The sequence below is a fragment of the Diceros bicornis genome, chromosome 14 (genome assembly GCF_020826845.1).
Source record: "Diceros bicornis minor isolate mBicDic1 chromosome 14, mDicBic1.mat.cur, whole genome shotgun sequence".
NCBI classification, from domain to species: Eukaryota; Metazoa; Chordata; class Mammalia; order Perissodactyla; family Rhinocerotidae; genus Diceros; species Diceros bicornis.
The window spans coordinates 13,831,249-13,845,468 of record NC_080753.1 but is presented as its reverse complement, the minus strand read 5'-3'; the positions used below and the strand labels follow the sequence as shown (position 1 = coordinate 13,845,468).

General features: G+C 43.0%; 1 protein-coding gene across 1 annotated transcript in view; it reads right to left on the bottom strand.

Moving 5' to 3' along the window:
* CILK1 (ciliogenesis associated kinase 1) overlaps positions 1-14,220 on the bottom strand; it is a 35,142-nt gene that overhangs the window by 13,939 nt on the left and 6,983 nt on the right. The window contains exons 3-7 of the mRNA XM_058554146.1: positions 13,245-13,366; positions 11,748-11,827; positions 4,411-4,543; positions 3,476-3,647; positions 687-854 (exon numbers count right to left, since the gene is read on the bottom strand). Coding sequence (XP_058410129.1) covers positions 687-854; positions 3,476-3,647; positions 4,411-4,543; positions 11,748-11,827; positions 13,245-13,366 — 675 coding nt within the window. The remainder of the gene's footprint in view (positions 1-686; positions 855-3,475; positions 3,648-4,410; positions 4,544-11,747; positions 11,828-13,244; positions 13,367-14,220) is intronic.

The window sequence follows — 14,220 nt, the reverse complement described above, 5'->3', positions numbered from 1 at the left end:
TGTGGAGTCAGAAGACCTGCCACCCACATCAGTGAATTGCAGTTGGTTGCAATATCTGTACTAATTACTGGCAAATAGCTCAAACTGTCTGAGGTTCCGTTTTCTCATTTATAGAATAAAAACAGTAACACCTACCTCATGGAGTCTTCAGGAGGTTAAAATCACATAAAAACATACTAAAGCATTTGCAAACTGAAAAGTGCTATAAAATGCTAATTACAGTTATTATCCTAGCTCTCTCTCATCTGTCACTCTCTGTCATCAGTAAAATGAGTGAGTTGGATTTTACAAGATATTTTCAAACTGCCTTTCAACAATCAGTACTGCGTTATAAACAAACTGCTTCATAATCTTAACTCATAGAAAATATTTTTGTAAACATTCTCCAAAGACAGGTAGATATATCTATTTGTTCTCATTTCCACATATATGGTGATATAGCACACAAATTGCATGCCAATTTTCAAAGCAACTATATTATTTAAACCTTCACTACTTTAACTATACAGAAAATTTCAAACTATTTTAAGTTCTTATAGTGAAATAGTTCACCATTAGTGGTATTCAACACTATTTTTCACCCGTAATACCAAATAAAATATTTCCCATGAGACTTAGAGGAATTATTCGGAGTTAGATACAAACTTCACAAGAAACGCATCAAACAGAAGAAAGTGGAAGAAAACCTGACTAGCTGTTGGCCGTTTCTTGGGGTCCCACTGAAGCATGTCTCTCAGGAGCTGAATTGCTTCACTACTAGCATTTGGAATCAGGGTCTTTAAGTTATTGGGTACACACTGGGGCCAGCGGAAGTTCATTGCACTTGAAAGTTGGTAGCCTTCAGGCCAGTCAGTCTGAAAGAAGGAAAAGACAGAAAATCATGCTCAGCCAATCACGGTGATAGGAGTTTATATTCTGGCACATGTGTCCACGACAGAAAGGCAATCATGTCATTACCATGCCCGTACTCACGACGGTGGCACTGTGTGTGATGAAACACAGGAGGACGCTAATGGAGAGACTACAAAGAACATGAGGTCTGAGGAACAGTGGAGAAGACACTGGATTTGCCATGAACTTGTTTTATAACCTTAACAATGCAAGACAGTTCATCTCTTGAGATTTGGGGGTTAAACCAAATTAGTGTCTTCCCAATCGTGTTCCATGAGACAGAGGTTTTAGAAACTGCTAATTTTGGGGGGAAAAAATAAAACAAAACACCTTGTTTCACCTTGGTGAAATAAATTTGTGAGACCCTACATTGTACTCTGTCCTCATCTTGATTCAAAATATATATGCTGTGGGCCGGCCCCGTGGCTTGGTGGTTAAGTGCGCGCGCTCCGATGCTGGTGGCCCGGGTTCGGATCCCGGGCACGCACCGAGGCACCACTTCTCCGTCCATCCTGAGGCCGAGTCCCACATACAGCAACTAAAAGGATGTGCAGCTATGACATACAACTATCTACTGGGGCTTTGGGGAGAAAAAAATAAATAAAATCTTTAAAAAAAAAATATATATATATATATATATGCTGAGAAGTGCAGCAGTAAAGAAAGCCATTCCGCCCAGTCTCAGCTCTCCACTTTTCATGCTTCATGCCTATGGGACACTAAATGATGGAGCGAGTGACGGAAAATGATGAACAAATAGTCTCTAAGGTCCCTTCTAGTTCCAACATACCACTATTTTACAAGACACATTCTTATGTGATTGCTTTTTATGTTTTTAAAGTGAAGTGTCAGGATATATAGCTTTTATCATTCATTCAGTCACCAAGTGCCTACAATATGCCTAGTGTTGTGAAGGATCCAAAAATAATCCAATATGAATCCTGCCCTTAAGGATATTACTGTCCAAAAGAGAAAATAAGATATTTATTTAAAAACACAATAGGGTCTGGCCTGGTGGCACAGCAGTTAGGTGTGCGCACTCCGCTTCAGTGGCCCAGGGTTTGTGGGTTTGGATCCCGGGTGCACACCGATGCACCGCTTGTCAAGCCATGCTGTGGCGGTGTCCCAAATAAAGTAGAGGAAGATGGGCATGGATGTTAGCCCGGGGCCAGTCTTCTTCGGCAAAAAGAGGAGGATTGGCATGGATGTTAGCTCAGGACTGATCTTCCTCACCAAAAAAATATAAATAAATAAAAACACAATAATACAGAATAAAAAATAACAAAGGTCAGGAGAGAGACAGATACAGTTATCCAGAGAAGGAGGAGATTCCAGCAGAGAATTATGGAAATCTTCCTGAAGAGGTGGTATTAATGATTCATTTAAATGATTTAAAAAAAATTTTAAGGGTCTGGTTTGTAGCAGGAAGGTTGCCAAGACCTAGAAAATAAACACAAACACAAGACAAATCTCTGTCCTGAGTGAGTTTATGGTCCAAGAAACAGATACGTACACATATAATTCTATTAATAACACAGAACACTGCTGAAGATGGAACGGAGATGAGAGGAAGCGTGAGGGCAAAGATTCCTGAGAGGCCTTGGAGGAGAGCCGGATTCGGGTGTGTGAGGGACTGTCACTCCGGCAGAGCGTGTATACACAGAGCACAGAAGTGGGGCGAGTCCAGGGCACACAGCCAGGAGGGGTGTGGAGACAAAGTGGGGGACAGGGGATAAGCATTAAGGGGGCTGGGTGATGGGAGTCAGCGAATATTTTAGGAGGGGAGGATAGTACCAGAGCTATTCTTTAGGAGGATGAATCTGGCCGCAGACTGAAAGATAAGCTGGAGGGAAAAGACTTGAAGGCAGAAAAACTGAGAAGACACCACCAGACACAGTCCAGGTGACTGGACTGTCACCTCCAGTCACAGCAGACTGTGGCTCCGGCACAGTCTGCGATGAAGTCTGTGATGGCGGCTGTGAGAGATACCATGCCGAGATATTCAGCAGGATTTACGGGCCAACTGCTTGTTCAGGGGAAAGGGGAGCGAGGGAAAGAGAGAGGGTAAAACTGAAACTCAGCCTCAGGCTGGGGCTCTGGGATTATGAAGGGACCACAGACAGAAATGGGCAATGAAAGAAGGAAGCGACTTGAAGGGTAAACAAAAAGCAACTGTGTCAGACATGCTGAGTCTGAGGTGATGGGGGGGGGCGTCAGGAGAAAATCTCACAGACAGTTGTCAATATGTGAACGGAGTGATGAAGGAGGGAGGTGAGGGCCACAGTTGGCATTTAGGAGACTGGTGAAGAAATACAAGAGTTGTAGCCATGAGAAGAGAGAAGCTCTGCAAGGGAGGTGAGATGACATAGAAAGAAAAGCAGAGGGAGCTGTGACAAACGTTTCTTCTACTTAAGAGCAGAAGGAGAGAGTGAAGCGGCCATGTCTGAGAAGGTGGGCAGTGGAGGATTCCAGAAAAAGATACCAGAAGAGGGGGTGATCAGCATGCAGTGCTGCACAGGGTGCAGGAGAGGGAGCACAGGAAGCTGCTGGCTTCGGCCCACAGGCCTTTGTTCCATGTCATTACCTTCTTTGGTGTCCCCAACACCTGGCAAATTTTGAAGATGGTATCAATTTCACTGGCCCCAGGGAAGAGTGGCCTGAGGGTGTACACTTCAGCCATGATGCAGCCCACGGCCCAGATGTCAATGGGGGAGCTGTAGTTGGTGGACCGCAGGAGCACTTCTGGAGCCCGATACCTGGACGGACAAAGGTGAGCTGCTAGTCACTCCTTCTACCGGCCAGAAGTCAAGTCAATATATAATCAATTCTCACTGAGAGAGTTGATATATTTCTATTTGTTGTCTAGTTCAGTGTGGCACATGGACTCCTGAAGCCTTGGCAGCTGCTGTGGCTGCTGTCAAAATCAGTGCTGCTCTATTTCAGGGTATTTTCTATTGAGCATTTCTCTACAGGACTCCTCTTCACAGTATCTTTGAGAAAAACAGAGAGTGAGAGCAAGAGCTAGGAAAAGAGAGTGAGAGAGGAGGGAAAAAGGGACAGAGAGCACATAAAATGTGCTGTCTGTAGGCCACTTCCTGGTCATGGCCAACTGCTTAAATCAAATTCTTAGGGTTTGAAAGTTTTAATAATAGCAATTAGCTGGTTTTTCAAACAGGTCTTGGAGAATTTTTTACACAACTCTTTTAGGAAATGGTCTTCAGGAAGGTCTAAATATAAAATATTATGTATATTATGGAAGAGCATAATGGACTTCCTTTTAAAATTATTTACAACACAAGCTTTTAAAACGTGGACAATGCCAACACACCTACAAACACGTGTTTCGAACTGCACTGTTTCTCTTGGTGAAAAGTTAGTATTGGTGACATTAATATTACCCTCATTATATATACATATATATATATTTGTATATATATATGTATATATATAGAAATATACAAATAATGGTATATTTGTAAAGAACTATAATTAAATAATTTTGAGGAAGATCGTATTCACCATCTGGTAGATACATAGTCTGTGTATGGAGGTCGTGATCGGATTTCTCGGGCCAATCCAAAGTCTGCAATTTTCACAAGTTCTGGTCCCATGCAGAGGAGGTTCTCAGGCTTTAAGTCCCGATGGAAGAAGCCTGTGGAGACAGTGGAGAAGGAATCCAAATGCAAGCTTGCTTCTGCATTCCTCTTTGCGGCTGTATTGCTCTTTTCATAACAGCTATAATTTGAAAAGTAGTCTGGTATGACACTGAAGCCTCTATACATTCATCCCACTGATAAAGGAGAGTCCTTTGGACCACTCAAAGGACTTCATTCATTTCCCTTTGATGAATTCAAAATGTAAAATCATTCAAAAGTTGATCTTCGTATTTTTTCCCCAAGAGAAGTTTTCTGTTAAAATAACAAAACTCAGTCACGGGCCAAGATGACTTTGCAAAAAGAAATTGTCACTCAAGGAAAAAAAAATCATGCCTACCCTGCCCCAGTCAGCTAGAAAGAATGTAAGATTAAAACCATTTCAAAAGACAAGTCTTATGAGTACTGAAAGTTTATACCACAGCAGAAACACAATTACAATTTTTGTTTAAGAAACAAGGGATTTATGAACATGACCAACTCATATCTGAGATTCCGGTGTGTGTTGCAACAAACGTTTAAATGTTAAATACTTATTACTGTGCCTAATGAAGCACAGAGAAACATCTGCTGCTCACATTGTGAAGGGCACAGATAACTCATCCAATGGGAGGCCTGTTTCAGCTACAGCGGAGCTGTGGGTGTGCAGGCAGGAAACAGTCAACACGCCAACCTTCCAGATGCACCCAAACGCCCGCTCATCAGCAATATATGCCTCTGAAAACCCAAAACCTCTCACTTGTGGAGGGTGTCACCGACACAGACATCATTCTACGTGACTCTAAATCTCAATGGGACACCAAAACTGGAAATCAACTCCGTTAATGCTGATGGTGATACTTGTTATCTGCTATCATTATCCATGTTGTGCAAGTTGGATTCTAACCAGCACATTATGGGAGAAATTAATAGCCATCACTGAAGATCTACCCTATTCCTCGACAACCTCTATGCTGATAATGCTCAAATCTACATCTCTTTTTTTTTTTAAAGATTTTATTTATTTATTTCTTTTCCCCCCAAAGCCCCAGTAGATAGTTGTATGTCACAGCTGCACATCCTTCCAGTTGCTGTATGTGGGACGCGGCCTCAGCATGGCCGGAGAAGCAGTGCGTCGGTGCGCGCCCGGGATCCGAACCCGGGCCGCCAGCAGCGGAGCGCGAGCACTTAACCACTAAGCCACGGGGCCGGCCCTCAAATCTATATCTCTAACGTGCCTTCTCCACTCTTCTCTAGACCTATGTCTCTAATAGGAAGGCAGCTGAATGTGACTGTCATCCCCACATCAACCTGTCCCAAGCCACTTTTCTCCCCTCCCAAATCATCTCTCCTTCTCGACTCTTCGATAAGATATCTAGGTACCTTGCAGTTATTCTGGATCCACTTTTCCCCAGACAGTCACGGAATTGTGTCACATTTTTATCAAAATATCTCATATCTATCCCTCTGCCCTTTCCCACTGCCCCCTCCCAAACTCTTGCTCACATCATCTATCCCTGCACTGCCACTTTCCAGCAGGACTTCCTCGCTTCAGCTTCTCTGGATCCCCACACATCCTGATAATTTAAACACTATCTTTCCCTTGTCACTGTCCCATCCACACACATACACAAAACTTCTGTGGCTCCTTTTTAAATTATTTAACAAGGGCCAGCCCCGTGGCTTAGCGGTTAAGCGCACGAGCTCCGCTGCTGGCGGCCCGGGTTCAGATCTCGGGCGCGCACCGACGCACCGCTTCTCCAGCCATGCTGAGGCCGCATCCCACGTGCAGCAACTAGAAGGATGTGCAGCTATGACATACAACTATCTACTGGGGCTTTGGGGGGAAAAAAATAAAAAATAAAAAAAACATCCCAGTGAAAAAAGAAATGGCAGACATGGTTTTCTTACTGAACAGATGGGAAAAGTGAGGGGGGAGGGATGAATTATTCACAATCCTACTAAGAAATGTGTCCGAGCTGTTGTACTATTAAGCTCTCCTCTGTCCCTCTCAATCCATATGGCTAAATCTCGATTTGTGGTTCTGGTCCTCTCAGTCCAGACTAATGCTGTTTCTCCTCTTAGACTCCCTTTTTCTCCTCTAGTTGGGCTAAATTATTATTTCTAAATGTATGAGGCATTTCTCTTATAAGGAATCATTTGTCCTCCAGCCCCCAAACCCCACTGCAACCTCCTCTACCATCACCTATAATACCCACCTCAACAAACTCACATCTTCTCCCTGTTCAGTTCATCCTGTTACATCAGATACAAGCATACTTGAACTCCAGACCTTGTACCCCGCTTCCACTGGGTCATGCTCCCATAAACACCAACCAGTTCCTCTCATCAATCAAGTTTTATCCTTGCCCTCACTGCTAACTCGTCTGTAATACTACTTCCACAGAGAACATGTATACTAATGAAATGAGGAGAATGAAGATTCTGGTTCCCCATGTATCCCTCTAAGCGGCTTTCCTTTCTATGGATCATATTTCAGGCCCAAAATAAACTACCAGAGGGAAAACATCTAGGGAAAAAATTAATTGCAAACAGACTCTTAAAAATGAGTAATGAAAAGTGTATTTGTCAGTTGACATATGTTGTCTGTTATACTGTATTCAAGTATAAGCCTTTATAACTAGGAAGCTTGCGTGAATATGTCCGGAGGATATCCAGCCCTCTGTTCTCTTCACTGCTGAATAATAGCAATAGCTATTATTAGCCTTATACCCATGAGTTCTAGTCCTTGGCATTAAAAGTATAAGACCCTCATGTCATGTACATTGACCTTTCATCTCAATTTTAACAACACATTACTGTTTCCATATGAGAGGCAATACTGCACAGTGGTTAAGTGTGCAGACCAATCAAGTCGCCCAATTTCAAATCCCAGTTCTGTTCAGTGACTGGCAAATTACTTAACCTCTCTGTGCCTCACTTTCCTCATCTGTAAAATGGAGAAATAACAGCATCTACCTCGCGGGGTTGTTTTGCAGGATTCAATGCGATAATATTTGTAAAGCTTTCAGAACAGTGCTTGGCACATCGGCACCTTGCAAGAGCTTGTCATTACCACGGTATGAATCCTCTCATTTCATCTTCCCAACAACCTGGTAAAGGAGGCAGGCAGACAGCTCCATTTTTTGCAGATAGGAATTAAGACTCGTGAGGCTAGTGATGTGCTCCACCTCCCGTGGGGAGGTGGCGCTAAGCTCTGATCCGATTCCTGGCTGGGTACACGCTCTGCTGTGTGCACTGGGACTTGTAACAGTGATCCTGCTTCTTCCTCAGGGCTTCTGATTCACAATGGAAACCCTCATACCTGGGTCATTCAGGGATCATGCAACAGCAAAGTGCTGTTGATAAGAATCTTGCTGTTCAAAACTGTCTGGCTTTCAGAATACAGGAACAGACTTTTAATTTCATTTCAAGGTACCCAGGCCAGTAGAACAACAGAGGGATTTTCTCTTTCATCCTGGCAGAAAATGTGTTGTGCTTACTTTTCATTAACAACCCCTGGGCAAGGAAAACATCGGGTTACAAAGAAGGCTTTCTTCCCTCCACCACATTCTGTTAATGATGAACCTGATATGAATATATGGAAATAACCAGAGAATACTTAAACACTGTGAATTTATGCAGCACACCTTCCTGCTATGGAAGCTGTAATTTCACAGATATTACTGCATTTAAACCCACAGTGTTTTTATCCCGAAGGCCAAGAGGACACAACACACAGAAAGGCCAAGGGCTGACTCAAGGTCATGCACAGCAAGACAGTGGGGAAAGAGAAGCAGACAGCCACCTCTGGGGGCAGAACATTGTCCTCCAAGCCACTGAAGGCATTTCTGATTACCTGCATGGATAAGCGTGACCTGGGTATCAGTAAGGGCAGGTCAAGGATAAAACATGATCTGTATTAATTATTTAATTTCTGCAAAGTACATATGCTTTGGCGTTGCTCAATCAGCACCAAGTGGAGTCGTGTTTTCATTCCCTGTGGGGGGAAAGTACTCAGTGACATGAACTACGGCCATGGCAACTACCTCCAGCACTCTTCTCCCCTCTCAGAGGAGCCTGCTCCCTGGGGACAGAACGTACCTTCTCACAGTGAGAACCAGCTAACAGGGAAGGGCCTGAAACGCACAAGACAAATCTGTGAAGTGCTTTAGATTTTTTCCATTACTGGAGGAAAAGAACAATATGGAGCTACATGTGCACTTAACCAAGGTCAAGTCAATATCCTATGAAAACCATTAAAAAGATTCCAAAAATCATTTATCAATGAAAGTAAGAAAGGACCTGCAAAATTAATATCCATCCCACCTACAATTATTATCAGTATTTTCTTCACCTCTTATTCTCTGTTCTTTTTGAGAACAGACAGGTTTTTCTAGTGAAGCGTGACAAATGGGCACAGATAATTGGAGCTAATCTCCGCTTTACCACTTCATTGCAGTGGGGCCGTGGGCAGGTCTGAATCCCAGTTTCCTCTTCTTTGAAAGGAATAGATACCATCTGTCCTTTCTACCTGAGAATTTGGCAAGGAAATAAATAAGGTGACAGATGAAATGTTATGAAGCTCAAACTAGAACTGAGCACTTAACAGCTGGGAAAAGTGTCAACAAGAATCTCTGGCAATAGCAATGGCGCTGGGGTTATAAAAGCAAAGGCGGTCTGACCTTCTCCATAAACTGAGCCTTCCCTTGCCCTGCTCCCATACACAATCCGGTGTCTAAGGCGTGCGAGGGAAACAGACAGTGCAGAGTTCCAAAGAGCTGTTTTGACACAACAGTATATGGATGCTAAATTATTGGATACAAATATGTATTGTGTGTGTGTGCACATACTTGTCCATTTGTGGGTGTGGGTGTGTGCATGTGTATGGGGTGAAGAGTGTATGTGTAGGTACATGTGCATGTGGGTATGTGTACATGCAGATGTGTGCATGTGTATGCACATGTATTGTGTGTGTGTGTGTGTGTACTCATATAATAGGATTAGGGAGAGACCTGGATAAAAGGCTACAAGTTCTTTCTGGCAACAAATATCTGAGTCTCATGAAAAGCAACAAAAAGCAAAAGAAGAGAAAGCCAAAGAACATCAACTTTCTTATAGGTCAACCACTCAGTTTCCAGTACTGAGCAAACAGCCCAGGTAACAGAGACACTAGGACCGATCCCTATTTGAAAATGTTCTGGCTGACCTTTCTCTGTTGAGAATCCCTTTGATTTCCCATCATTTCCTTTTTTTTTTTTTAAAGATTTTATTTATTTATTTATTTCCCCCCCCAAAGCCCCAGTAGATAGTTGTAGGTCATAGCTGCACATCCTTCTAGTTGCTGTATGTGGGATACAGCCTCAGCATGGCCGGAGAAGCAGTGTGTTGGTGCAAGCCCGGTATCCAAACCCAGGCCGCCAGCAGCGGAGCGCGCACACTTAACCGCTAAGCTACAGGGCTGGCCCCATCATTTCTTTTTTCTGGGCTCTTAAATTTAGTTAAGTGAACCTTCTCCTCCTATTTGTCCCTAAGACATCACAACAGAAGTCTTCAGTGTTTTGCAAACTCATATCATCCCTCGTGAATTCTTGTGAATAAAGACTAAAGTGCTAGTTCTCTCACTGTCAGTGGGATCAGAGATACTTTTGACTAAAAACTTTCTACTGGACTGGTTCACAAATGACGCAGTCTTGCATATTACTTGCTGCTTATGCAGCATGTGCCTGAGGCTGCCAAGGACCTGCACAGAGAGCCCCTGCCAGTCTGTTTGTTTGCATTTCATTTAGTCTCTACTTGTGAGGGGCCACTTACGGGTTAAAGAGCAGACTGGGAACGGCCCCAGGTGTACTGTGTCACCAACTGTGTCACAACGTTTTCTCTACTCACTGCCAATGTGAGTCCAATCTGAATTGACCGTATTATGACAGGGCTTCCACTCCATTTCCTTACTGGGTAATGAATTCCTTTGCTGGTGCAATGTTTGCAATGGCAATGATATCCTTCGAGTGGGAGGTGAAAGGATTTTTGCCTGTGCAAGATCAGCACTTTCCCCATCTGTCTGTGTGTTAAAGCGACCTCAAATGACCTCCTGAGGGTACTCCTGGCTCTGCTGGTGGACACATCCATCCTGTGGCTCTGTGTTCACAAGGCAGTTTCCAACCCTAGCTGGGTCTGCATCCAGTTAGTAACAAAGACTAGTAATGCCCAAGGTAATTACTAGAAAATATAACCTCAAATTCATTGCTACTCAATACCTTTCAGAAGCTCAGCTAAGGAGAATGATAGAGATGGAGGATTTCCTGAAGGGTATGTGGTCATTCTTCTGGATATTCTAAATCTCTCCTTGGACTCACCAGACCCTCCCTGGAGCAAATCACACTGGGCCCCAGTAGAACTGTTTTCTCTGATCAGGTGATGTAATTGGCCTATATTGAGAGATATGACATGAAACTGCCCTACGTAACCTGTTACTGTGTTCACCGTGAAGTCACGTTACATACTATCCCCTCTACAAGGATGCATGAGAGAAACCCCTCTGGTCTCAGTACCATGAATAGTTGTGCTTCTCTTGGGCAGCTGGTCTGTTTTTAGGTCGGGGCAACTACGTAGCTTGTAACTGCTCACATTTTACATTTTGCACGGTCTGACAGCGAGCTCAGAATCACATCCGTGTCTGCTTCTTCCACTGCGATGAAATTTGCTGATATGCATTTCATGGATGGACCTCACCCCTGGCTCTATCCAGGCCTTGCTTGGCTTTGTCTTTTTCTTTGCTTATTTTCAATTTATTTTATTTTCCTGTGTTGCATAAATATTTTAGACCATTTTTGAACCCTTTTGAACAAAGTGAAATAAAAACACATTAAGAAAATGAGAAGACAGGGCAAAGCAGTGTTAGTGGGTTAAATATGATACATGAAATTTCTCTGAATTCTATCTTAGGTGTCTCATTAATACACCAGTTAAGGGTCAGGAATTATTCTCAGATCAATAACTAACAAGCTTAATGTTAAAGCCTAAAGAATGGGAGCATGCAGACAGGATAAATGAGGGAAATTCAGAAATCCAGTTATGGAAGATAATACATTCCAAAATCCACTGTCAGCCTCTCTTCAACCCTTTCTAGGAGTCAATTAGAAAGGACACTGATGCTTCCTACATCTTCTACCTGATGACAACATGTCACTGCTCTTCAAAAGCACAATACTCCACATCACCTACCGTGTTTGTGAATAAATGCGAGTCCTTGCAATATCTGATACATGATATTCCTTATAGCAGACTCAGGAAACAACTTATTTCTGTATGGGGCAGAGGAAAAAAAAAGTTATAAATCCAGATTTACATATGAAAACAGATGCCATTTTCACGTTCTTTTGATTATATAGTAAGAATTTAAGAAAACATTTGCTTTCATGCTAATTTGACTAGATTCTTTGATAATAAAGACAAAAGGAAAACAACCACCTATCCATACATGAGAGCTTACCTTATAAACACCAAATATATTCAGTTATGTTGCAAAGAAGAAAAGATTAAACATTTTATAACAAACCAAAAAAGAAAAAATTCCCTCCAATATATCATATAAAAATCTCCTCTCTCCATAAAATAAACTAAAACTTTAAAAAATTTTAATTAGAGGGCCAGCCCCGGTGGCCTAGTGGTTAAGTTTGGCAGGCTCCACTTCAGCGGACTGGGTTCAGTTCCCGGGTGCAGACCTACACCACTTGTCTGTCAATGGCCATGCTGTGGCAGCAGCTCACATACAAAAAGAGGAAGATTGGCAACAGATGTTAGCTCAGGGCGAATCTTCCTCAGCAAAAAAAAAAAAAAATTAATGGGAAAAATTTGAGGTCTTCCAGATGAAGGCCCTGTGAGATGCAGTAGACAGTGACATTTCTCCCTGGTTGGGCAAACCACATGGCTTCACAGCTGTTATTGACAATGGAGACGATATTTCTTCACTGAAATCACTCAAAGGGATGCTGTGAATGGCATTCACTTGCCACTAAGAAAAAGTGCCCAAGAGGTTCTACATGGTTCACTTTTAAAGTTCAAAGTGGCCATGGCGGGCTGGCCCCGTGGCTTAGCGGTTAAGTGCGCGCGCTCCGCTGCTGGCAGCCCCGGTTCGGATCCCGGCCGCGCACCGACACACCAATTGTCCAGCCATGCTGAGGCCGCATCCCACATACAGCAACTAGAAGGATGTGCAGCTATGACATACAACTATCTACTGGGGCTTTGGGGGAAAAAAATAAAATAAATAAAAATAAATAAACAAAGCGGCCATGGCGGGTAAGTTTTTTATTAGTCTCCTCTTCCCAGCGTGCAAACCCCTGAGCACTGTAGCAAGAAAGGCACTGAAATAAACCTAGAAGTTTTCAGTGGAGGGCTCAAAATGGATGAAGCTGTTACACCCTTGACTTGCAGCTGCTCTGCCCCTACCTCCTTGTGGGAATGGAGAGCTGAGAGTCTCTGTTAAATCTGTGAGTTCGTTTGGGTGAATAACACATTAAAACATGAAAACGGCTGCATTGAAAGTAGCTTCTATGAAGCTACCACAAGGTTCCAAGTAGGCACGTGGGTTGGCCCCTCATCGAATGGGCAGCTTTACACAGCGAAGCCTAAGTAGCATGACTGCCATAAACAAAAGCAGAGAGAAAATACATCCACATGGCAACATTTATTTCTCAGATCATGATGACCAAACCGTACCTTTCTTTAATGAGCTGGTAAAGGTTCTCCTTCATGTACTCAAAGATAAAATAAAGATGATCATTTTCCCTGATAACTTCTTTTAATTTTACTACATTGGCATGGTTAAGCTTCTTTAAGGACTGAAAGGCAAGGAAGAAAAACACAAAAAATTAGAGAAAATCTATTGTTAAAAAAGAAAAGTAATCCCACATATACTTAGGACATCTAATTTTAGAACCACAGAAAAGCCACCATTCCTATTTCATTGACAATTTAACAAACAGTATTCTTCCAAAGTCAATAGTAACTACACACAGAAAAACCATTTCAACAAACAGACTAGAAGGTAAGTACCGGACCGTTAACTGGTACTTCTGGCTGCCCCCTGCACCAGGCAGTGGGCCAGAGCTGTTTTAGGTGCCCTCCCTCCAGATGATGGAATTCACACCATGAAAGGGGCCAGAGGGGAATGAATTGGAAGTTGAGGCTGGGAATGTTCTAGCATTGGAGAAGGCAGCTGCTTTAGGCTGAGATCCCCAGCCAACAGTGTGCAGACACATTGAACAAGAAATTGTTCAAATAGACTGAGGCTGATAGCCTGATACTCTCAATTTTCGGCTGACTCAGGTGTGTTCACGAGATGTATAGCACTGCTTACAATGTAAGTTTTAAAGAAGGAGAAGAAGGAGAGAAGGAGGAGAAATCTGATTGGAAGGACCCTGAAGGGAGATAGGAGAAATACCTCTGCTTCCACGAACAGCAAAAGCAAAAAAGTCAGGCAGGGGATGAGGAGCAAGAGGGTAGCTCAGAACACGGTGGACGACCGTCTGACTACTCATCCTTGTGCAAATGCAGTTTCCCTCTTCCCGGAACATACATTTGAGTACAGTCACCTGTAAACTATTTTCTGTTTGCATCCTTAGTTCTGTCGATGGTGAACAAACACTTTTGTGTTAGTGAGCAGCAATCTTGTTCACGTACAACAGCCAGAGAC